The 25,077-nt window shown below is 44.2% G+C and overlaps 1 protein-coding gene across 1 annotated transcript; it reads right to left on the minus strand.

The window, feature by feature from the left end:
• Nucleotides 1-907: 907 nt before the first annotated feature.
• Nucleotides 908-25,077, minus strand: mao (monoamine oxidase). The gene is made up of 15 exons (XM_079276786.1): nucleotides 24,973-25,077; nucleotides 13,703-13,797; nucleotides 12,717-12,854; nucleotides 7,165-7,269; nucleotides 6,931-7,022; nucleotides 6,529-6,670; nucleotides 5,673-5,822; nucleotides 4,815-4,974; nucleotides 4,633-4,729; nucleotides 4,414-4,467; nucleotides 4,260-4,317; nucleotides 4,067-4,164; nucleotides 3,726-3,837; nucleotides 3,020-3,082; nucleotides 908-2,923 (listed from the first exon to the last, which is right to left on the minus strand). The coding sequence occupies exons 1-15, from the start codon at nucleotides 25,025-25,027 to the stop codon at nucleotides 2,768-2,770; spliced, it is 1,575 nt and encodes a 524-aa protein (XP_079132912.1). The 5' UTR covers nucleotides 25,028-25,077; the 3' UTR covers nucleotides 908-2,767.

Genomic DNA, 25,077 nt, shown 5'->3' on the forward strand with positions numbered 1-25,077 from the left:
ACACACACACACACACACACACACACACACACACACACACACACACACACACACACACACACACACACACACACACATATATATACATATATAATTTGTTATAAAATAAATAATAATCCTGTTTCAACAGAAAATATTCATATTGTATTCGTCTGTAATCACCTGAAACAAAGAATCGTAGTTTTGCTGAGCTTAGAACGAGAGCAGGCCGCGGTTTTTCTACAGTAGCCCAGAACGGACAAACCAAACACTTCTCGAGGGAGCCTTTCTCGTTTTTACATTACCTGAAGTTTTATGCTCAATGTGTTGTCAGCTGCATTTTTTTCTCCATAAACCAACCTCCTCAATGCCGAGGAGGAATTGTGATCAACTATAAACTTTTGTACAAGCCCCGTAAAGAAGTACTACAAACAAAAGGTTGAATATTCTGAAAACAATTTGATTTGGTTGCAAAGTACATACTCAACTTCATTTTAAGACGTCCTTTTTCTGAAGCATCTAAAAACGAATTGGCTTTCTTTGTTGAATTAGTGTAAACATCACTTTTATCATGGACTACTTGCACGTGCATTCTTAGGTTGGTGGGAGGTGATTCCTGTGCAGTCAGCATATTGCTGCTGGAGAGTTACTGATCATTGTGACAATAAATATACTAAAGATCAGCCTCTCGCCCATTTCCACTCTTATTTCTGTTTCTATTCTCCTAAATATCAATATGTCACATCTCATTTTTTACTTCTGTAATAGACTGAACGACTCTGTAAATCTTTTCACATGAACTGCAGTAGTTCCACCACCTGATTGGGCATCTCTGCCTGAAGTGTACAGAATACATAAAGCGGCATCCCCACCCGAGAAAGACACAAAAATGATATTCGGTTCAACACGAGTCAATTAAGTAGATTTATTTCACATTTTTTTCCCTTTAAAATATCACCAGCTTCGTTTGAGGAATCAAAGACATCAAATAATGGGGGGGTCACAGGAAGAGTCTCAAATGCACAGCGGGACACGAGGGACGGAGGAACAGTCTCAGGTCTCCAGAAAAGAACTGAAGACGGATCAGACGTGTCGGTTGACGGCGTCAGTACTGTGCGGTAGCTCGGCCGGACGGACTGAGTGTGCCGCCTGTGTTTGTTCACTGAAGTCAGAAACATTTGAGAGAAAACCTTTTCAAATGTGAGCACATTCATGTGCATGTGTTGGGATGAAGAGGGGAGGGAAAGGGGGGGGGGGACACAAAGTGAAGCACTGTAATCACAATACAAAACACACACACGGACTCGGCTTCACTGGAGATAAGCAGTTTGATCAACTCAACAGTCTGAGCTCCATTATTCACGTCTGACACTGTGTTTACACGCCTGGCTTTACCTGAGTCAAGTTTATACTGAGGAGGTAGCTCAGGTAACACAGGTGGATGCTGAGACACGAGGACAAAGAGGGACACGGGGTCGCTTTGCTCGCCCCCTGTGTATTGATGGTTACCGATGACAACCCAGTGACCATGGTCAATCTGACCTCGTATCTACAGTGCAGAGTCACACAGGCACTTGAGAGAAATGACAAAAAACACTGTGACTTCCATTAAGGCACGACAGATAACAAGACACACACCCACACACCCCCACACACACACCCCCCCACACACACACACACACACACGTGAACCGTCTCTCAGTGGGCACACAGAGATGCGCACACACAGCACAATGCCCTTCAACACAGACGCACTTACAGAAGAACCCTTTTAGATTCAATCCTGTGGTTTCCTTTACATCTACCTCCAAAATCAGATTTCTATTACGCTGCGAAGGAGAAAAAAAAGAAGAAAAAAACACTCCGACAAAAGATTGCTGAAATGGAAGTGCAGCTCGTCATGGATTGCCGTTGAAGTGCTTGCAATGTGGCCAACAATTGCTATTCACTGAAAGTATTCTGTTGTGTTTTTCCAAAGAATTCAGTTTTTTTAAATTAATTTTTTTACAAACGTCTGTGTAATCTTTCTGGGAACGATCATCTGTTTTCTTACATTGATTTCACCAAGAAGCACATTTTGTATGCTCGCTAACAAATGTGCTACATCTTGCGTGCTTTAAACATATTAGATTCTCTGTAAGTATATAGTACAATAAAGCATCTGCAATAATGTAAGTAACACTCTATTGTTGTTGTTGTTGTTCACTGCAGGCCGGCCACATCTTTCCATGGTGGAGGGCTCAGAAATGGCTTCCAATAATAAGATTTGAAACAAACCTAGCACACAACACCAGCCACTTACTATGTTTATGAATGACAGAAAGTAAAAATATACAATAGTTATTGTTATCTAGTTTGAAGAAAATACATTCGAATGCCTCCATTACATTTACCAAAACATAAGTCGTGCATTTAGTGCGTTAGTGAGTAATATGAGGGATCAATTTAAAACAAACTCACATGTAATCAAGAATGTGAATATCATTGGCAATTTATGGAACATTCATTGTAATATATTTATGTATATATAGTCATATATATTTCCTTTTTAAAATTGATTCTGTTGTTTTTCCTTCATTGGTTTCACAAAATCTGAATCTCAGATTGATTTCAGACTTAAAGTGAAGTTAGGTCTTCTTCTCTGCTCTCACACTAGCATCTCTTAACTCCCAATCAGCACGTTTCTTTGTCTCACTCTCTTTCCTTTGTGCACAGAGCGTTGGTGCGATGGAGGTGTGCCCCCCCCCTCGTTGAGATGCAGAGGAGTGCGGTGACGGTTTTGGGCCGTTTAACTCCGGGGAAGGAGGCCCTTCCTGTAGGCCACCAGGCCGGCTGCAGTGGCAACAGACAGGAAGGTGGAGAATCCCACGAGATTAAGGAGACCACGGACTGAAGGCAAATTTCTCTCCCAGAAGTTGGTGTCAAAGGGGAGCGCTGGGACTTCCTGTCGGAGGGACAGAAGGAGGAGTTTAGGTTACATTAGTTTGACTTTTGAGTTTAATTTGCTCCCCAAACACATATTTAGAAAGATCTCCCTCACCAAAGACTCGGGCTCCGTCTGCCAGATCTGACTCTGGTGAATCATGTTCATTGCACACAGGACCTGCAACAGAACACATTGGTTGTTCAGTCAGAACACTCAAGATTTATTTGTTTCAACACCATGTGAATTTTCTTCTCAGAACTCTTGGCAAGAAAGCGAACTATGCACACATTTCAAAATGTGTTTGCGTCAATTAGGCCGATGTTGTCACATGCCTAATTGACACCAGGCATACCTGGTGTGTATTAACCGCTGCTGCAATCCACTGAACATCGGGACTCAAACGTCCAACAGGGAAAAGTGCAATGAAACGGTCATTCGAGTCGGAAACTCCGACGAGATCCATCCAGAACTGAGTACGCCGACATGAACAAACGTCACAGAAACATGGCTGCACATACAGTGAGCAGAATTAAATATTTCTAGATGAGATTTTCAGAATTTAGGTCATAAAAAGTCTTAAAAAGTCATTTTTCTATGTTTTCCCGAGCATTTAGATCGCTGGTCGGTAAAACAGACTCATCATCATCGACTTCCGACTTGCAATGGATTGCAGCACGTTTCCTCACGAAGGTACCTGTCTTTGGTGATATTTAAAGTAAAACTGAAAGCTCGAAATAGCAAATATACATTGTCAACTCCAACTGGTAAACACTCTAAATCTCTTTCGCTCTCGCTGGGTGTTTTTGCGGTGACCTCTGACCTCTCTGGCTGCTCTCTCTCCGGCCTGCACTGCCCCCTCCATGTAGCCGCTCCACTCTGTGGCCGTCTCTGTGCCTGCGAAGTACAACCTGCCGACCGGCTCCCTCAGCACCCTGCAGACAGGGAGAGACAGAGAGCATGAGAGGTTATCGACTTTAAAAGTGGCCTTTGATTAAATTAGTCTCCGCAAATAGATTTTATCACTGCATCGAACTGTTTTGTGTGTCGCTTCATCTTTCATTCAAAGCTGCAGTTGGACAGTTTTCGTTGGACAGCGAAGAAATTCAACAAGAGAATCGGGACACGATATTTACTGAGAGCAACTCCATCTGTGCGACTTACTTGCCGTACTGGGTAAGGATTCCTGGGGGGAAGTAGGCCGTGTAGCAGCCCCCAGAGTACTCCTCTTCACACCAGTTCTTCTCCTCGTAGTGCACCGGCTGACAGACACAAGTGGACACATGAAATGGTTTAACTGGTGATGCAGTGCCACCGTAGCGGCGTGACGTTTTGCCGGTCTGTATTCCAAACTCACATGCAGAGCCTCTTCTGAGCCGAGCACTCTGGAGTAGATCTCGCAGATCTTCTTCAACCTAAACGCAAGCAAGACGGCGTGTTTGGATTAAAACCCGCTCTTGCAGCTTGTGCGGGCGTATTAAGCTGCCGCGGTGTCGCCGCCGTGCACCTACCTCTCCTCTTTGGTCAGCCCCGACAGCTTCCTGCACTTGCGGGCAAGGATGAATCTGGAGGAGAGAAATATCATCCACTGAAAATATGAACAATTATACACAATTCCAGGTGCACACAGTGTGCACTACATGGCCAGATGTGGGCACACTGCCCACACACTTTTTGGCCATGTGGTTGTGGGTACATAATAATAACATGATCTTATTTAATATGATCACCCCATAATGGCGGGTACGGCGCCGTCAGGCTTCGTGTCATCCAGTGTCAGGCCAATGGGAGCGCCTTCCTCTTCTATCACCAAAGTGCCACAGTAACCTTGGTGACGCAGAGAACAAAGAGTGTAAACATGAAGTACGACATATACGTCGGGGTTCCCCGTATCCTCCGTCTTCCTGCCTACCCTTTTTCCTCCAGAAGTTCTCTTTGTAGTAGACCATGCACTTGATGACAGAGCCCATGGGGACGCGGTGGATCAGCTGGTTCCTCAGCGGGGGCAGCTCGGGATTAAAGTGTATCTTCAGGTTCAGACCGGGAGGCGTGGCCACGATCACGTACTTGGCCTGAGACAAAGACGCGTCATCATAAAAAGGGAGGCGACGCCGACACAAACAGGACAGGGAAGCGTGGGCTGAATCACACGGACGAAAGGTCGACAAGCTACCAGTAGATGGCAGCACAGAGTAACATTACCAGCTGCACGTTGTGAGTCAGACTGTTGGTGGATGTTAAACGATGTCACATTATGTAGTTTGCAAAAACGGCATGTGTTACTACACCAGTAAGTTTACAATGACAGCAAACATGGCTGCAGCGCTGGAAGAAGTACTCAGATTGTTTTCTTTGGTAAAAAGAACCATCACGTTAACGTAAAAGAAAAGTACAACATGTACTCAAAGTACACGTTCTGCAAAAATGACTTGTATATGATGACGTTCATGGACAGTTAAGACTGATGCATCCATGTTTTTAGTTTAAACTACATTATAAACTGTTGACGTTTTATTCCAGGCCTTAAGGTGATTAAAGGAGGAAGACAAAGTTTTACTTTACAAATCTGTTATCAGTTTTGGGGTTTTTCTCTAATCTTCACTGTTAAACTGAAACTATGACGTTTAGAGGAACAACGCATTTTTGGTCGACCTGATAACAACTCATACACACAGACAAAGACTTTTTTTGTAAGAAGTTACAAGTTGGGTCACTGTTTTAAACCCCATCGACTCAAAGCTCCATGACTGTACGTCTGTGACATGCTTACTGTGTAGCTCTGCTTGTCCAGCGTCTCCACCACCACCATGTCTCCGCTCTGGTCGATCCTGTAGACCGGAGACTTCAGCTTCACTCGCTCTCCCAGCTCCGCGGCCATGCCCTCGCTGATCTGACTGGAGCCGCCCACAAACTTCCTCTCCTGCAGAGGAGGATGGAGAGAGCAGGAGTCAGGAGTCAGTCACCAGCAACTGCTGAATGATGGAGAGGACTCAGGGGTTGGAAATGAAGTGCTGCCAAAGCTCTGACACACAAAATGACATAGACAAAGAACAAAGAACGAGAGAAAAATATCTCAAACAGACTTTGGCTTGGTGCTCCCCCCTCTGGGGGATTCTCTCTGTGCTCATATCTTGCATGTTTTTGTGCAGCAGACAAAGGGATCATTGGTTCGATCATCCTCAGCTAACAAAGCCTTCGATTAGACAATCGGGCCAAAGATTTATTCAGTGACAGGTTACATTGGAACAAACACAAGGGATGTTAAACATGATCACACTTTGCATTGGCAGAGGAATGACTTTCTGCTCTAAACAGAATATCAGCTCAAATAACTGTTTACATGACAACAGAGCTGGCCCTGTTTATCTAAACAGCTCCCTTCCTCGGCGGCTATGGCAACAGGGAAACTCTGCTTTAGAAAGTACGAAGACAGAATGTTCTCCCGCAGCACTCCAAGAAAACAGCTTTTGTTTGGCTCATAATTATGTGAGGTTGATCAGCAGCAAACTGAGCTGATTCAAGGGGCTGTGCGATCTCTCGCCGATGCTCAACTTCCTGGTTTGCGTGAGTGAATGTATTTCTGTGGGCTACGAGGAGCTTGTGTGCGCATTCACATAAAGACCCACCTGTCCCCCGTTACTGGTGGAGAAGATCCTCATGATTCCTCCGCACTGCTTCACGTACCAGAGGAACCACAGAGCCGACACCTCGTGGGGTTCAGAGGTCACGTTCACGTTGACAAACAGCTCGGCGAAGTGACGAACGGTTCTTGAAATAAGAGAGAGGGGGGGGGGGGGGGGGATTCAACCAACAATCCTACACAAGGTTTTGATTCATAATCATTTTTTATTTACAGTATATGGTTACAGACTCTGTCTCGCTGCGCTCGGAGTTTGAGACAAACACACAACAAACTAAGTTGAAGATGAATTTGACTTTCTATCATTCAGTTATCCTGCTCTACTGAGCTATTGCTCTCACTCTTGTTCGGCAGGACATTTCATATAATTCCGTCTTTTCTCTGCTACCTGGTCCAGCAGATTTTCTTAAACAGCTCCTTCATGGTCATCTTGTCCCACTCCTCAGCATGGGGAGCTCTCCAGGGAGCCTCTCTGGGAATCTGAAACACAGGAGGAGGAGGAGGAGGAGGAGGAGGAGGAGGAGGAGGAGGAGGAAGAGGACGAGGAGGAGGGAATTTAGCAAAGACGAGACTCAACGAGTGGAGAGTAAAAGCAAAACAACAAGGGTGATTCTTGCTTTACCTCCTTGCCCATCTCGTCCATTGTCCTCCACAGGTTGTTGAAGTCCAACAAGACGATGGGGTTCCACATGGGAGGGAAGGAGCCTTTGAACGGGTAAGACTTTCCCTGATGGACACAAGTCAGCGTCAATATATATATTTCAAAAAAGAATTATGTTGGAGACGGACACGTGTTGACGTCGGAGTTTGGCTGGTGGAATATTCGGCTTGTGTCGGCTGTTTTAAGTTCGATGTTGATGTTGAAGTTACAGAGGTTTCTTCCGAAGTACAAGCAGTTTATAAGGCAGGAGACACTTCTCAAAGCATCTTTAAATGCCTGTTTCTTTGAAAGGCAGCATTGTATCCCTGAGTTCCTTATCCCGCTGAATATGGAATGTACACGAGCATCCAGCATTACAGAGCTGCTAACTCAATGGTTTTCATGTCTTTGTGTGGTTTTAAGTTGAATTCACACCCTGCTGAGGGCACATTTAGAGGAAAACACAAACTTTAAAGATAGTGAATTAGGTCGAAGTGAAAATGTTGCTCTTTGCCTTCGGGAACCCGCTACGCCGACCTCAAATGTGCTGAGTCAGCGTGACTGGAGAACAGCACGTTGTAGTTGTGCAACATTCACCAACTGATTGAAATACTCGGCCATCAAGTCTGACAGGATTGTAAATCCACGTGCTGTGCGGCTGTCTGGACTGTTGCTCTATTGCTCAACCGCACAATTGTGATGGTTCCAAAGGGGTAAAGGTTACTCTCAGACATGGACGTGCAGAACTAACTCTGGTTAAAGGTTGGTCTTTTTAGTTGCTTTCTAGCAATTGTCTCTTAGCTGTGTGAGGGGGGGGGGGACAATGTCTGTTGAAGTAAACCATGCCATATTCTCTCTGGCCTTACATCGCTGGCATTTAGCTTGAGGAGGACATTTGTTTCGAACCCCAGCTTCCGCTGAAAGAGACAGAGATTGGCTCCGTATGGCGAGGCCGTTGTGTGAGTGCTCTCAGCCTCACAGTGGATCACTATTCTGCTGGAGCTGCAGGCCCAGAGCACAGGCCGTCTGCTCAACCTCTCACACACTTTTAATGGATCGGGCTCCACCAGTATTGAGTTAATAATGGCCTCTTATTGAATACGTATTATAATACTTATTATACTTATTGAAAAATATAAGCAAGGAAACCACTAAAGGATGTGACTTTTAGTGTGTAAACATAACACAGGGTCAACGCTGTACTACTTTTCTGTGTTTGAAAAGTGTAAAAGCAGCTCAGCAATCAAGTGTGATGTTAATCAGAGACACTCTAACATCTCTTAGGTTAATAAAAACACAGAAAACTTCCATTTAAAACGATTATTGATAATAGAACAGCTCGTCTCCTTCCTTTGGATTCCCACTCAAACCAACTGTTTTTGAGTTGTTAACAAACTTCTGTGTTGACGTGAAACGTGTCATTTGCGTATCATCCCGCAGACTTTTCTGCCCGCTGGAACATTGTTCATTTGCACATAGCACTCACATTGCAACGATACAAGTTTCCCTTTAACCCACTCTACACTACCTGCAAAGTCAGCAACTATCCGGGGAACATAGCGGAGTGTCCAGGAGCTAGAGAGACAGACATTTTCCTCTAAAAGGAGAGTGAACATTGGACTTACACTCATCATGAAGCCAGAAACACGACTTCTAATGTATGCGTCTGTTCTGTTTCAGTGAGCAAATATTGATGAAGAAATAGAAAGTCTCTCTGGCTATTGGTTGTCGGTGTTGTGGGTTAAAAGCTGATATGCACCATGTTTTATATTCTGACATATGAAACTAGAGAAAAATGGTGTTCTAAGTTCATCTACGTCTGATGTCTCATGAGGCTACCGATGAATGTTATCTTTTTTATTTAGATTGCAGGCAACATGGAAACAGATAAGGGAGCTGCGCAGCCACTTCTTCCTCTATCATTGAGAATCATAAACGGCACAATCATCTGCCATTTCTGCCAGTGTGTAAACATGCACGACAGCCGCACTGCTGCAGGATCGATGGGACAATCCCACACTCTGATAACCGGGGAGAGTATTTAATCAAAGTCTGGTTCCCCGTCTCTGATAGCGGTATAGCTCATTAATAAATCCAGTGCTGAGAGCTGATGCTGCCTGTAAGGCAGCAGTTTGCTGATTAGGGAAACCAGCACTGGCCTTTTGGATTACTATCTATAGAAAAGCTGATTAGCTACGCAGCTTGCTTAAAAGCTAGCCCTAACCACACAAAGGCTTGGCACACATGCTGGTTTACTACTACTCAAGCTGCTGCCCTGTGACGTGATGCAGACCCTTTCATATCTATTCAATCCAGCGTGCTTTCCTCTGTTATTGAATTCAGAATTGACACTTTTACATGCTGCGTCTGTTTGGAGCTTATTCATCTGAATCGCTTCTTGGCTAATCCAAAGCTACTTACAATCAAAAGACAGTGACACTCGCAACAACAACACGCATGTTTAACATCCCGTGTGGTGACGAACAGGTAACGGTTGGACTTATTCTCTCGTGCTGACGAGGACAAAGATGCACAAATCAAAGGTTGTTTCTAGATGCGATACAGCAGGACGGCCAGTTGCAGGACAACAGATTCAATATGAGAGTGCTGCTGCAGCTCTGTCACGTTTAGATGTTAAGTCATGTCTTTGGATTGTAACTGAATATCTATTGCTGGATCAGGATGTGATCAATTTGTTGCCTGCTTTGTCGTGTTGATCATGATGAAGACCCAGTAGAGTCAGTCCATTAAAGCTTCGGCGCTTTAAGGGTGTGCCTACACCGCAATACATTACTGATCCCTGTGGCACACTTCTCTTTTCACTCAGGAGGCCAGAGAGCATTTAGCGACATGCTGAATAAAGACCTGCCAACCAGGGCTTGAACGCATGGTTAAAAAGGTACGGTCCTGCCGTGTCGTGGTCCCGCTGTCAGTCTTGCTGTACTGCACCCCATGTGTTCATTTTGTCTGTAATGCTAATGCCGTTTTGTCCTAGAATGCACCAACAGGCATGCGTGCGGTAGCTTGAGCTACACAGACAAAATGCTTAGAATACCACCGGCCTCATTCTGAGATCAGCGGCTCCAGAAATAGAGTTCATCTCACGCCTCCAAACATTTGCGTGCACAAATGCATGAACGCACGAATATACCGTCGAGGTGAGCAGCTTTTGATGAAGCATGCTGCCATGGAAACCAGCCAGGAAGCTACGAGTGTGTGAGAGTGTGAGTGAGTGTGAGTGAGTGTGAGTCTGGGCCTTTGAGTGGATCTGACAGCGATGGTAGCTGCTGTAGATGAGTATGGACGGATTCAGTGCTCACACGAACGCTTCGCATCACCAGCGCTGTCCACTCAAGTCCTTTACTAAACCACAGATTCATTCTCCAACTGCTGTCGGAGCCAAATGTCATGCTGCTGACATTTCACAGCACTGCTGAAGTAGGTCAAGTCAATAACACATCAGTGCTAAAGACAAAGTGATGAGATGAACCTGAAGCCTGGAAAGCCAAGCTTAAACTGGATTAGTACTTATAGCAAAACAATATAGTTTAAATGGACAGACGAATTAAGTAAACCATAACGGAGAGATTACGCTGATCGGGTTAAGAGGCGTATGTCTTAATAACAGAGCGCAGCGGTCTGTTTGTGCTCAGTTATGATCTGGTATCCTGCCGTCCCTGAAACGACAAAAAGTGTCAAACTTCTATTGTATCAGCCCCTTCAAGTTAAGACTTTACTTTGTATTTGTCTGTTTGACTGGACAGATGAATGTAGATCACAGTAAATATTTACAAATATGACACTTGACTTTTTGTTCAAGTTGCAATCCGTAAGACAGTAGTTTATGTGCCTGCACACACACACACACACACCACACACACACGAGACGTCTATTTATTACTTTTATAACTCGTCTTGTCTCACTCATGTTACGACTTTTTGAGCCGGGTCGTGACAAGTGTTACTGTTCATTTGGCCTCATTCATAGAAACAGCGGTCAATAATATGATAACACACTCATAATAACCCTGACATAAATCGATTTAAAGCCTACAATACTGAGTGTATTGCTGATTCATGGTGATTTATGGGCCAGTATTTTTGTGTGTAGTGCTCCTCGGTTTAATTACATTGAGAGGTTTCTGTAATACTCCGGGGCGTTCACGCGTGTAGATGAAAGTGGGCGGTGGACATTCGCAACAGGTTTCTATCTAACGGAGTAAAAAAAGTGGGTTTGTGTGTAAGTTTGTGCTCTATTCACCCCGAGGCCTGGAGCTCAAAGTCCATCTCTGAAGTTACAATTCAATTCCTTGAACACAGTCTATGTTGAGATAAGCTCTCGCTATCACACACACACGCGCGCACGCACACACACACACACACACACACACACACAGAAAGCTGCCAGCCAGTGATTTACAGTAAGTTTGACCAGGGTACAAGGCTGCAGCGGCAAATCAAATCAGGAAGAGGAACACAACTGTGTTAAGGACAGCGGTGCGCCCACACTAATGAGATATATCGCAAAGAATAACAAGAACAAAGATGGCCTCTTCCTTCCTTCCTTCCTTCCTTCCTTCCTTCCTTCAACCACTCAGAGAAAATAAACTGCTCAGCGATTGTATAGGAGATACCAAAATCCCCCATGTGTCCTAAGCAGAACAGCTTGCCATCCTACATTCACCAACATTATGCCTATGCTGAAGGCAACAGCTAGCAGGGGAGTCTCAGTAAGAAGGTAAAGAGTGTGGAGGACGGGAGATGAAGTACAAATAAAATCAACAAAGATATTTGTCAATCAACATGGCTGTATCAGGAATAGTTTAACATTTTTGGGAAAATCTGTTTTTTTTGCTTTCTTGCAGAAAATTAGATGAGAAGATCAACACGATAAATATGAAGCCCCAGCCAAGCAGCCGGTTAGCTTAGCTTAGCATAAAGACTGGAAACAGCAAGCGTGGCTCTGTCCAGAATTAACTAAATCCAACTACCAGCATCTCTATGGCTCACTAGTTAACATGTTATGTCTGATTTGTTCAATCTGTACAAAAAAAACAAAAGTGAAAATGACAAATTGTGGTGTTACGGACAGTTATTTGCAGACTATATTTTGGACTTCCTGGAGCTTTGTTGTCCCCGTGAGGTTGCCAGGAAAATGTAAAATTATTTTTTTCATTATTGGAGCAAATTTTGTTCTCCTAACAAATAGTATACAGCGCATGAGTCGACCGAATGTTCAATAGAAAAACATGTTTTAAGTCACGGAACAAGCTGATTAATTGCAGTAATTGATAAACGTCTCTGCTGCCACGGCCTGTTGAATGATGCCAGAAGAATTACACAGAGATAAATGGTTCTGGATACTGGTACGTATGCAGGATGTTCGGGTTATCTTCTGGAAACAGTCAACACTCACAGCCGAAATCAAACTGAAGGACACAGTTGGCTTGAACAGATCAGCAGATCAGCCAAAGCTCGGAGTGGAATATTATCTGCCATCCTAAAACAAACGCACGCACGAATGCTGCACTCACATTGACATAATGCACCAGACTCTCCTCCTCGTTGACTTTGTAGGTCTTAATGCCGTACTCTTTGGCCAATCGGAGGATGCGGTTCTGAGTTGGTCCGATGTAAGCTCCGCCCAGGTCAACCCACTTTGTCTCCTTATTCTGAAAAAGAAAAGAAAAACACATCGTAACATAAACAGATGAATAAGAAAAACGTTCACTTTACTAGATAATGCTCAAAAGTATGCTGTTGATCACAAAGGTTTTACTGATAGTTATGCATTTTAGGAAGCTTTTTGTAACACCTCGGACATTGACTAAAGATGAAAAATAGCCTTTTTGGCTGTCTGGCATTTTTATTTATTAATATGCAATGTCCCTTCTCAAATAAACAGCATATTAGACCACAACTTTCTTTTGTCTCAACACAGATTCTCATCAAGAACAGAGACTCAACATGGAGTACCACAAGGCTCGGTCGTGGGTCCACTACTTTTCAGTCTTCATGTGTTGACACTAGACTTTAATCATCCATACGCCCATTATCCATTTCACTGCTATGCAGATGACACCTCACTCTATATAGCTGTTGATCCTGATAACTTTCCCCCCTTCTTACTACTCTTTTCCTTTGTCATCAATTTATGCATGACCCAAATATTCATCAAGCGGAACCAGGACAGAACAATGGTCCTTGTTGTCGGTCCAAAAGAGCAAAGTTAAGACATGTACCTACAGTCATTTCACTACCCCAGCACAAAATTGAGCGTTATCATCGACTAGAAAAGCTTACTAGCATTTACAAATAACTTGCCAATGTCCGACCTTTTCTTCCTCCCAGAGATGCAGAGCAGTTTGTGCATTTTGTGTACGAAAGGTGCAATAGAAATAAAATGTATCATCATTGTTGTTATTATTCTTAATAATAACTGAAGCACAACAGAATTCTACTGCACAAATACTGTTTTTAATCGCAGCATCTGGAGCAATGTGAGCTCTCCTGGTCTCACCCGCACGGTGAAGGTGCGACCACCGACCCGGTCCCTGGCCTCCAGGACGACAGGGCTCAGTCCATTGGCTTTCAACAGCTTCGCCGCACTCAAACCTGCAGGCAGACAGAGAAACAGAGACGTGAGTAAGGGCACATACAGTACACTTCCTGCACCACACAAAGGCAAGATTACACTTGTACACTGATTGTGCATTATTGTCATGTGTCATTATTGTCATGTGGTTGTGTACAATGGTGTCTGTTTGGAATGTGAAATATGTGGGACTGTGGGGAAGGTGCTACCTTTTGCTTCAGCCAAAATTCCCTAGAAGTGTTCTCTCAGTCGAGCCGCACAGCGGTGCATAAGGTCTGTCAAACTTTATGATAGATTGGGTCAGTGCCACGCCTTTCTTTGTTTTTCATGTCTTTGTGAGGCTGTGGTAGGTAACTTTCAGACAGAATGGATGGATTTTTGTCGAGAAACAAACAGTGTGTTTCATCTGCGAGTCAGATGAAGATGAGCGGTTACTTACAGGATGCCGCTCACTGGTAATGGGCATTAATATGCAGCTATAGCAGCCTTCAGTCTTTCGGGAAAGCTTTCTACTGCGGGGATTTGATCCCATTCAGCCAGAAGAGCAGGAGTGAGGAGAAACACTGACGTTGGGCTGACGAGGCCTAGCTCGCAGCCGGAGATGCAACATTGTTCCCAAGTGGGAAGAAATGTTAGTTTTCTTCAATGTTACTGAAAATATAAACACAAGAGTCTCCTGGCTTACGAACCATCCCGACCCCTCAGGTCGTCTGGGACCGGTCTACTATCTGTTCCCAGAGTCAGAACTAAACATGGAGAAGCAGCGTTCAGTTTTTCTGCTCCACATATCTGGAACAAAGTCCCAGAAAGCTGCAGGTCTGCTGAGACCCTCAGCTCATTTAAATCAAGATTGAAGACTTTTCTGTTTGCTGCTGCCTTTAATGGAACCACATTCAATTAATATATTAATCAATTTCCTGCATTTCTGCATTTTACTACTGTATTTTATTTCTTACACTGTTCTTAATTGCTGTTAAATCTCCTTTTCTTTTGCCTTATGTTTTGATGCTTTTAATGGTTTTAAAAGGACTGACAATATATCGCCATTTCCTCTGGGACCGAGTTCGTGCAAGGCGTACACTATAAAACGCAGATCGGCAGAGATCTTTTCCAGACGTGGTTTGTGTGCGAGTAATTGCAGAATTGCGGCAGTGTATGGTTGATTGCGTGCAGCGTAATGTCTCAGGGAGACATCAATTATTGTTTCAATGTATGTTTTAAATCTCCTTTACTTTTTACGACTAAATTTTATTTCTTACACTGTTTCTTTAATTGTTTTTAAATCTCCTTTTCTTTTGCCTTATGTTTTGATGCTTTTAATGGTTTTATGTGAAGCACTTTGAATTACCTTGTTGTTGAAATGTGCTGTACAAATACACTTGCCTTGCCTTGCCTTGCCTTATGTAACAAACTTAAAAGGTTCATGTTCTGGCCACCACCTTTAATTATTTAAGCTTAGTAGGTCCTTGCTGAGGAGAGGAAGCCAGCCACAGCACGATAGTAGCTGAATTCCTCCTCAATTGACCGAGAATTTTAAAGAACGGTGTAATCTTAAGCTTCTGCCGGCTGTTAGCACATGACGTTCATTTTGAGCTCCCGTTTTGGGAGTCGTAGTCGACTCCTTGCTATACATTTTCATGTACACTGTTGAACCATCTACTTTTTATCAATTATCCAAATATTTTCTGTGTCCACGTACAGGCTCTGACTGTCGTGAAATGAAACTTAACAGCCAGCAGACAGCGGCTGATGGGTAGTGAATCACATCACGTGATGCAGATAATCCAATCAAAATGCATTCTGACTGAGTTGAGTTGCACCATGATAGAGGCTGCTGAGCCGAGGAACGGCTCTGCAGCGCAGTACGTTCAACGTCCAAGTTGTGTAAAGTCAAATCCCGTCTTAATCTCTTTGGGTCGCGGCTTGTCATTACGGAATGACAGTGGATTCCACAGCCAGACCAGCTGAGAATATTATATTTTCCTGAATTTAGGCTTTTGCATTTTTCTAAATGCTTGAGCGTCAAACGACTCATACATAGTTACAGCCTTAAAAACGAATAGAAGCTGTGGCGCCATAATGTGGTTGTAAGGTGGTATTTCAGCTGCAGGACCACTGCATTGAGGCGGAGAAAAATACCGTGAAACCGGTGGAGTCTTAAAAAATACCGTGATATACCGTGAAACCGGTGGAGTCTTAAAAAATACCGTGATATGGATTTTTGGTCATACCGCCCAGCCCTACCGGCTAGTCAAGTCATTATTTCCTCTCAAACTGTTCCCACAAAGTTGGAAGCACTCCAAAATACCATTGTATGATAGTAGCATTAATATTTCCTTCAATGACATTCGGGCCCTGGCCCAAACCATGAAAAACAGCCCCTCCGTAAACCTTTGATGTGCATCTATACACCTCAGAGCTACACTCTCAGCATGCACCCTCATCTGTGCAAATATTTTCCTGAATTCCTTTACTACTGTCCCCGTCTTCGCCCCGCTTACGCTCTCTTTCCAAATCCTGCTGAGCTCTGTTGATGCTAGCAAAGTTTGTATAAGTTTAAACATAGCTCTCCTTGTACAAACACATGCAGCCTGCCAGGCTTTGGAGAAAGCATTAGCCATGACAAGAGGAGGCTCACAAATCTCTCACCGGTAAATTGATGCTATTACCTGCACTCAGCCGCAAAGGTCAGTCTCTGTCTTGAAAAAAAAAACAAAGAGCATCTGTCTGCGTCGCTTTGTTTATGCCTACAGCAATCACTGCAAAAAGTAGCATCCTGTTGGGATATCGCTTTGATCAGAAAGCTTGTTTGGCTTAATGGAGGCATCATTTATTTTAAAAATATAGAAACCTTGTATGAATATGAAGAATAGATCAGAATAAAGCTTTCATCACTTCAAAGACTTCAGCCTGAGCTCCCCCTTCCTTTGTTTACCCCCCCCCCCCCCCCCTCCATGAAATGAAGAAGAGGACTGAGCTGCACTACTGGAAAGAATCAACTGAACTTCAGCAGAGAGGAGAGACAGAGGGTCAGATTCAAATTCAGCTCATGCAGCAGGGAGGCAGATGTGAAATGACAAGCACTCACTTGAGGAATGTTTCCTCTGGAGTCGTTTCATTCGCTGCTGCCACACGGTAACGCAAGAAGAACTGCATACCACACACTACCCGACCAGTCACACTACATTCCCCAGGCTGAGTGGGCGTGTCCGCAACGTTTAAAACTTCAAGGAGCGGTCACATAACAAGATGGGTTCAAATAACCTTCATGGTTTTCCCATCTACTCCGAGCCATGACAATACCAAATGGATTAAAAAAAGGTCAACTAGTCTTTGTTGGAAACCACCGAGAATCAGAGAGCGAGTACACAGATTTATCCTCTTCCTCCTCTTCCTCACATATTTCCTATGCTGTCAGAGGCTTTCTGCACCTAAAGACATGCGTGATATTCATCAAACCAAGCGCAGTCGTCCTGTCATCTGAGGCGCAGCTGGTGTGCATGCAGCAGTGCATCGCCCTCCCTTTGTGCATGTGCATTTAAGGAGGTTGATTGTACTGTACGTCTACGGCTCACATTTCTCATCTGTGCAAGGAAACGGAGTGAAGAGACATTCTCACGGCACCAAGCGGGAGGCAGAGAGGGAGTTGAGGCTTTGTGCTCATTAAACATCAAGTTCACTGAGCTGCTAAGAATGCATCTTTTGTGCGTCTGTTTTTATGTCTTTTCCATCTCGTTCATTTCCGTAAAAGTGTTTTGAATGTATTTGTACGCCATTCATTTTCCTTTCTGCGAGTAAAGATTATATTACTTAATAAACAACAGACACCAAAAATATGTTTCTCTCAGGTGGAATTAAAGTAAGTTGTGGCCTTTGTAAGTGTTCATTCATGGGTATTTTCTATTTGAGCATTTCCACTTCTTGAGGCCGTCCCTGTAGCTTATTGTGCAATAGAAGGCTGCTGCATTACGTGCAGTATCTAAAGCAAACAAGACACAAAGAATGAGCTCAGATTGAATGTGTGTAAGCCGTGGTGCTTTAGTAACGCTGCATTTGTTCCTCTGATTCTCCCTATACTGCAGTATACCCCCCCGCACACACACACACACACACACACACACACACACACACACACACACACACACACACACTGCTCATCTCCTCTCCACCGCATCACCTTGGGGCTGTGGTTGACCTAATTGTCTAGTCCAGGGATTCCCAAAGTGTGGTGCTAATAATATTAAATATTTAAAAAAAATGTAATTTTAATTTAAAAAGTGAGATTTTTCACAAAATAAAAACATGAATTATAAAAATCCCCTTTGTAAGATTTCAAATTAAAAACGTACAATTTAATAAATGCACTTGAGCTCCTTCCGGCAGTCTTGCCACCTGCCGCCAGTGTACACACTAGCCAGCCTAGCTTGTGCAGCTAACGTCAGCTAACAGCGAACTTCATGCATTCAGCAACATTCATGCAAATATGCTAAACTGGCTGAAATCAGGGAAACTGTCAGGTGGGACATCTGAAGCCATCAGTCGTAAAAGAGGAGAGGGAGGGAGGGAGAGAGAGAGAGAGAGAGAGAGAGAGAGAGAGAGAGAGAGAGAGAGAGAGAGAGAGAGAGAGAGAGAGAGAGAGAGAGAGAGAGAGAGAGAGAGAGAGAGAGAGAGAGAGAGAGAGAGAGAGAGAGAGAGAGAGAGGAATCGGAGGCGAGGGGAACGGAGAGGTGCGTTGGGGAGAGACCGGGAGAAGAAATCGAGTCAGAGGAAGATGAGACGGAGGAGACCGAAAAGGAGGAAGGGATAGCACAGACAAATCGGGAGCACATCGGCCCATCGCGGAGTCAAGGTGAAAAAAGAGGAAACGAGAGTGAGCATCAGACTGGGAAAAAAAGAGGAAATATGATGAAAAGTATCTGTGTCTGGGCTTCACTTGGATTGGCAACGCAGATTCCCCAAAGCCACAGTGCGTGGTGTGCAGTGAGGTTCTGGCTAACAGTCTGAAGCTCTTATTTACGTCGCCACCTGAACACCAAGCATGCCAGTGCAAGTCAAAAGCCCCTTACATTGTTTATATCGAAATTGGAGGAGTTACAAAACAGCCAAAAACAACTGCAGTCTCATTCATGTGTTGGTCTATAAATGACGCACTACGGCAGGGGTGTCAAACTCATTTTCACTCTGGGGCCACATCAGCATCACGGTCGCCCTCAAAGGGCCGGTTGTAAATGTAAGACGGTGTAAATGTAACTACGGTACTCCTAACATAGTTAGTTTAGTTTCCCGGGATATCTGTGACTTCCACAACACGTACTTCCAGTTGTGTGATTCCTCCTCCGCCATTGTTTCCTGTTGCTGGTGCAAAATGCATTCTGGGATATTTGGCTGTCCCAAGTACAGACAAGTCACCTCCGATGCATCCCGGGTAAAATGGGCGGAGCCACATCCGGGCATTAGGACTGTGCTTGGCTCGATGTGAACTTTGAATTGGAACAGTACTTGGGCTGAGACTGATGACGTTTCAGTACAGAGAAGTACGCATGTTGAGAAACTTGTTGGAAATCCTCTTTATGGGCTGTTGCATCTCCTGTCCACCTGTTGTGATAGTTTTAATGTCGGCACACAGACAACATGCCATCTCATCACTTCGACTTTCTATCTCATAATTTCGACCATGGGGATATTTTTATTTTCACATCTAACTTTAATTTTTTGTAAAAAAAAAAAAAAAAAATTTTTTTTTTTTTTTTTTTGCTGGCGGATTCGCGGGCCACATAAAATGACGTGGCGGGCCGGGTCCGGCCCGCGGGCCGTATGTTTGACACCCCTGCACTACGGGCTTCATATCTGGTTACAGAATAGCGAGAAAGGGGCTACCGCACACAATCGCCAAAGACGTGAGCTCGCCAGCTGCCAGAGAGATGGTGGAATGTATGATTGGGGAGAAAGAAGCAAAAAAGTTGGACATGATCCCGGTGTCCAACAACACTGTGTCGCCGCATCGATGCTTTGTCCGAAGACATCCTGGCTACATTAGTCGCTCATTAATTGTAAATGAAATGTGATGCAATCTGCCTCTGAGCCTGTGCGTGTGTGCTCGCATCCGTATTGCTCTTTAAAAGTGACGCCTCGTGTCACTGAAAGTTATTGAAACTTTGTTGCAGTGTTTCAGGGCGTTTTCACACCTTCAGTTCGTTTGCTTTGTTGCAGTTGCTCCTTTGTTCGGTTTGTGTTCACACTGCAACATTTAACAGCGGACTAAATCTTGTAAACAAATGCCACGCGCGAGCAAACTGTTCTCTCATTGGTCCGATTCTTATGCGGCTATAAAGGCTTAAAAGGCTCTCTTGCTTTTTTTTTTTTTTTTTTATTAAGGGGGGGGGGGGTGTGCGAACCCGGTCGGGATGTAGAAGGGGGTGCGCGGCCTAAAGTGTTCTTTTCACAGGAACCCAAACAAAAGAAAATCCATTACTGAGTGACAAGTGAGCCACTTGAAGTGGGACCACCTATAAGGCTCCATATTGACCCAGAGGACGAGACATTTACGAGACACGCATGCAATCACATTTCCCCCGTCTCATGCTCTCAGCGACACTGATTGGACACTGATTGGCTGTTTACTGGCAACACACTGAGGAGCAAAATTGTAAAGCAATTACACGATGGCTTGAAATTCAGACAGACAGACGTGAGAAAGAGCGGACAGGAGAGTAAGAGTGTTGCCATGAAGACAGGAGTTTTTCAGGGAATATTTTACAGATGAAAACTGCTCGAATCACCAGATACAATATTACAGATTTAAAGATGACTCTTGTTAGATGAATATGTTTGGATGACAAGTCGCCATTTTATAGGGGGTTGTGTGCCGGACCAGACATTTTAAAGTTAATCTTGTGCTGTTTGAAAGCAAAATAGAAAAGGCTAGATCTAGATCATAAACACATTAGTTATATAAATATGAATGGTAATGACACGGCAAAAAAATGATTAGCATGGTAAGCAAGACACAAGCAAGAACATAGGAACATTTCCCACAGAGAGAGGACTTTGTGTTGTGCAATCATCCATCAGCTTCATGCGGGTTTTCACCACAATGAGTGTGTCATCGTTTTTCATTTGAACACAGCTGAGATTACAGCTGCACAGTTCTCATGGCTTTACCTTCCACACACACACACAAGACAAACACAGAGGGGCAGGCAGGCAGAGAAATTACATGTGGAAACAAACACAAGGCGTCCGTCGAATGATTATATGTGGGGGCTCAGCCAACAGGTTCCCATGTTTGCACAGCTGGATAGAGAAAGTGGTGTTCCAGGATTGCAGACATGTTGATGGTAATTAGACAAGCTGTCAGAGAAGGTTCACGCTGCCTTAGGAGCTTTCAGACGCGACGCGAGTTCAGCTCAACTTACAGGGAGTTGAGTTTGGTGTTCACAGTAGCGAGTCCCCGGGACCCTTAGGTGATCATTTGAGTGGGTCCCCAATAAAATGTGTGACACATATAAAATGTGACACATATACTGTGTCCTGTGTGAGAACACTTGACCTTACTGTACAAAGAACTCTGAACAAACTGAATCAACAGGGGCAGTGCAGAACAGCCAGCACCTCAGAGCTCACGCTGTCTGTTGTCATAACCCGGCTCCTAGGCCATGACAAATACGCCAGACACGACAAATGATGGGAATATCAAATGTTTATTTAACTAAAGTCAACCCAATTATGTAATCATCACGCATTCACGCACACACTTGACGTGTCTTAGTATTGTGGAATCTTGTGGTTGTTGTTGTGATTTTATATTACAGTGGTCATTTTCTTGACATAGATGTTATTCTCTGTCTCTGTTGCTTAGCTTATAGCTGACCGAGGTGCATTTAAGAAGCGGTGCACTGACATTTTCCCCATCTCAAACGGTGGCTCCTTAACTCACAGTGTTGCTGGTCCGAGCTGTGCAGAGGAGTGCACGTTTGTGAGTTTTCTGCAGGAAAAAGACTCGTTTTGATACCCGGCCTGCATGGTGTGGCAACCCACTGCCCCTCACTGTCAGCCAGCTGCAGCTGAAGAAGGTTATAGAGCTGCAAACGAACACAACTGTGCTTATAAGCCATTCGAGACAAAATGTCCTTTCACAAAGTGAAGACTCTACGGCCTTGCCTTTACGCAACACATTTGGTTCACAAATGTAATTTGTCACTGCACGCATGGGAAACCTCCCCAAGAGAACCGGCCCTTCGTTTCTATGAAGCATGTTCTAATTTAATAGACTATTAACTTGACGGCAGACTTCTCAGGGTGATGGCCTGTGGAGAGGAGGAATACAGCAGAGTTTATAAGGCCACAGCCCAGCAAGTGCAGCCAAGTTCTCTAAATCATCTGCTGCACAGTTCATCTGGGATAACTGCACTATGGCTGACTCAAGTCAGGACCAAAAGAGTCCCGACCACCACTTACTTTTTGCACAGTGTTTCAACGCTTCCATCCCCTTTTCAGTTCCCTAATTACTCTCCTCGCAAGCACTAATGTCTCTTTCTCTCTTCCCCAATTCTATAAGACACTCATCTTTGTGCCTCCTTCCTCCTCTCTTTGTTTCCCCAGTTTGCCTCATTTGATTTTCCCACATTCACTGCTGCTGAGACATAACAGGAAGAAGTGGTTCCCTCCTTCTCTTCGCCATTTTTTCTGTTTTCCGCACCCTCCCCCCCCCCCCTCTTCCTCTGCATCCTCTCTGCTGCTGGTTTGATAACAGACTGTCAGAAGTGTTTAAGGTTTTCTCAGAAAGCGCTGGCTGCCCCTCCAGGGCCACAGTGCTGCCGGTGGGCGGAAAAAATGACAATTGCATTTGCAGGCCAATGGAGAAACAAACATCTCAGGAGAGAGGGCGGTACGGAGAGAAGCACAGGGAGGAGAGAGCTCTCCCTCTCCCCCATGTTTCATCTGTCCTTTGATTGGACAGTGATTGTTATACGTGGACCTCAATGGAAGCCAGTGAAGGGCAGCAGTATAAACAAATGGTGTAATTACGAGACCCTAATGTGACACTAGGGGGGAGAGAGGCAAGGGCCGGGGGGGGGGGCTGTCTGCCAGTTTTATTCGATTAACTTTTTTCTGTAGCATTTGTTTTGCCTGTTTGACTGGTATTTCAGCTGACACTGACCCAAATTCTTCACTGTCTGACACACAGACGGCCGTGCAGGCAGGCCAGCAGTCAGACTAAAAGACAGAGGTCAGCGGCCCGGCAGGGGGAACCGAAATAACAGGTTCAATTCAGGAAAGTGAAGCCAAATAGGGCTTTAAACTTGCATTCTTTCAAATGGCCAGCAGGGGGCGACTCTTCTGGCTGCAAAAAGAAGTCTGCTTGTATAGAAGTCTATCAGTAAATGACTCTACTTCTCTCCTGTTTGTTTCCCTCGGTAACGTTTGTAAACATGAGTTTATGATCTCAACCGCTAATATCAAGTATTCTTCAATACAGCATGATGTTGATTTAGTAAATGATGGTCCACTTATGCTGGTTATGATTTAGGGCGGGGCTAACTTGTGATTGACTGGGAGGGGGACTACGTCCACTTCTGATATGCAGTCGATATTTTTATTCATTCTTCTCGGTTCAATCTCGAGAAAACAAAACAATATTCTCAACACAACAAGTTGACGGGCTTTAAATCCTCCAGCTGCACTTTGACCCTGAAAGACTGACTGCTCATCTGCACGCGTAACTTGAGTCGTAGAGCTATAAAGGGAGTGTATCTGCATCCATAGCTCTAACTTGACAAGATAAAGTTGTGTGATACCACATTGCAACTCTGTGATCCAACACACAAGATACTTAAATCAACATTTCCAAGACTTTAACCCTATTATTCTGTTGCAACTACGGAAATAATAGATTTCATGAGTTAGAAAAAAACCAAACACAAAGACAAAATGCTGCACGAGGAAAAACAAATGAAACTGGAGGATTGCACACGAAAGAAGGAAATGCGTCTTTGCCTGTGCTACATTTTGACTGTGAAAGCGGAATAACAGGAACAATCACATTAACGTGGGTGATTGCTGAGACGACAGCAAACTGTGATCTTACTGGCAAAATACAGAGACAATCTGTAATTCAGACAACAGGGACATTCATTCAGTTTGGCAATATTCTCATTCCGGGAACAATAGTAACCCCCGTTCCTCAAATGAAATCAAGTGTTATTAATAAGACAGTGCACTTTCAAATAGGCCTGGGCAACATATTGACACTATATTGATGTTGTGAGATGAGACTAGATATCGTCTTAGATATTGGAGGTCATAATTTCGTCGTGTGGCATTCATGGAGTCTTTTCATGGTTTTTAAAGGCTGCATTACAGTAAAATAATGTAGTTTTCTGAAATCATTAGACTGCAGCTGTTCTATTATTTGCCTTTACAGCCATTATATCCATATTACTGACATCAAAAATCGCATTTCGTAAATATTTTGTGAAACAAATATCATTGCATTATCGATATCACGGTATCCGCCTGTAAATATTCTGATATCTGATTGTTATTCACACGAGAAACCGGAGGGCCCATTAGTACTAATATTGTTAGTGAGCTTGTAATTAACATCCACAACATTACACACATGACATGTTATTATTATTAAGAAGAAGAAGAAGAAGAAGAAGAAGAAGAAGAAGAAGAAGAAGAAGAAGAAGAAGAAGAAGAAGAAGAAGAAGAGGGGCAAACAGCATCATCAGCAACGTTTGCAACACACACTATGCATAATGGAGAACAATGTATGCTGAAGCAGATGTAGACAAAATCGAAACAAGTATAGAGCTTTCATGAGGAGCATAATGCAAGTCAAGTCATGCCAGACAGGAACAACAAGTCATGTATCAGAGACCCACCCCTCCTCCTCCTCTTATGTAATACAAAGTATGCTCTGGCTGACTAGCGGCTACTTAACATGCTCTGCTGCGGAGGAGAGGAGAGGAAGAAAATGGATGTCACACCGTGGAGGAGGAAAGCCGGCTGTCTCGATAAATTACTCGATAATTCGACAGCGGCTCTTGTGCAACAGTTGCGCGGTTACCTCACAAAGCGCAGCGGCAAGAGGTGAGCGATTGTTTTGGATTCACGCAGTCGATAGTTTGACTCCCATCCGTTATGCGCACGCTGCAGCGCGCGACAAAGTTGACTGATGTTAGACCTACCCGATATTCCTCCGCCGACCACGATCACATCGTAGGTGTTGCCGGGTGCAGTCATGGTGCTGTCTGGTCCGTCTCTCCCCCCGCTCTGCCGTGTCCGCTCGTGGA

This window comes from Melanostigma gelatinosum, assembly GCF_949748355.1.
Source record: "Melanostigma gelatinosum genome assembly, chromosome: 10".
Classification (NCBI taxonomy): Eukaryota; Metazoa; Chordata; class Actinopteri; order Perciformes; family Zoarcidae; genus Melanostigma; species Melanostigma gelatinosum.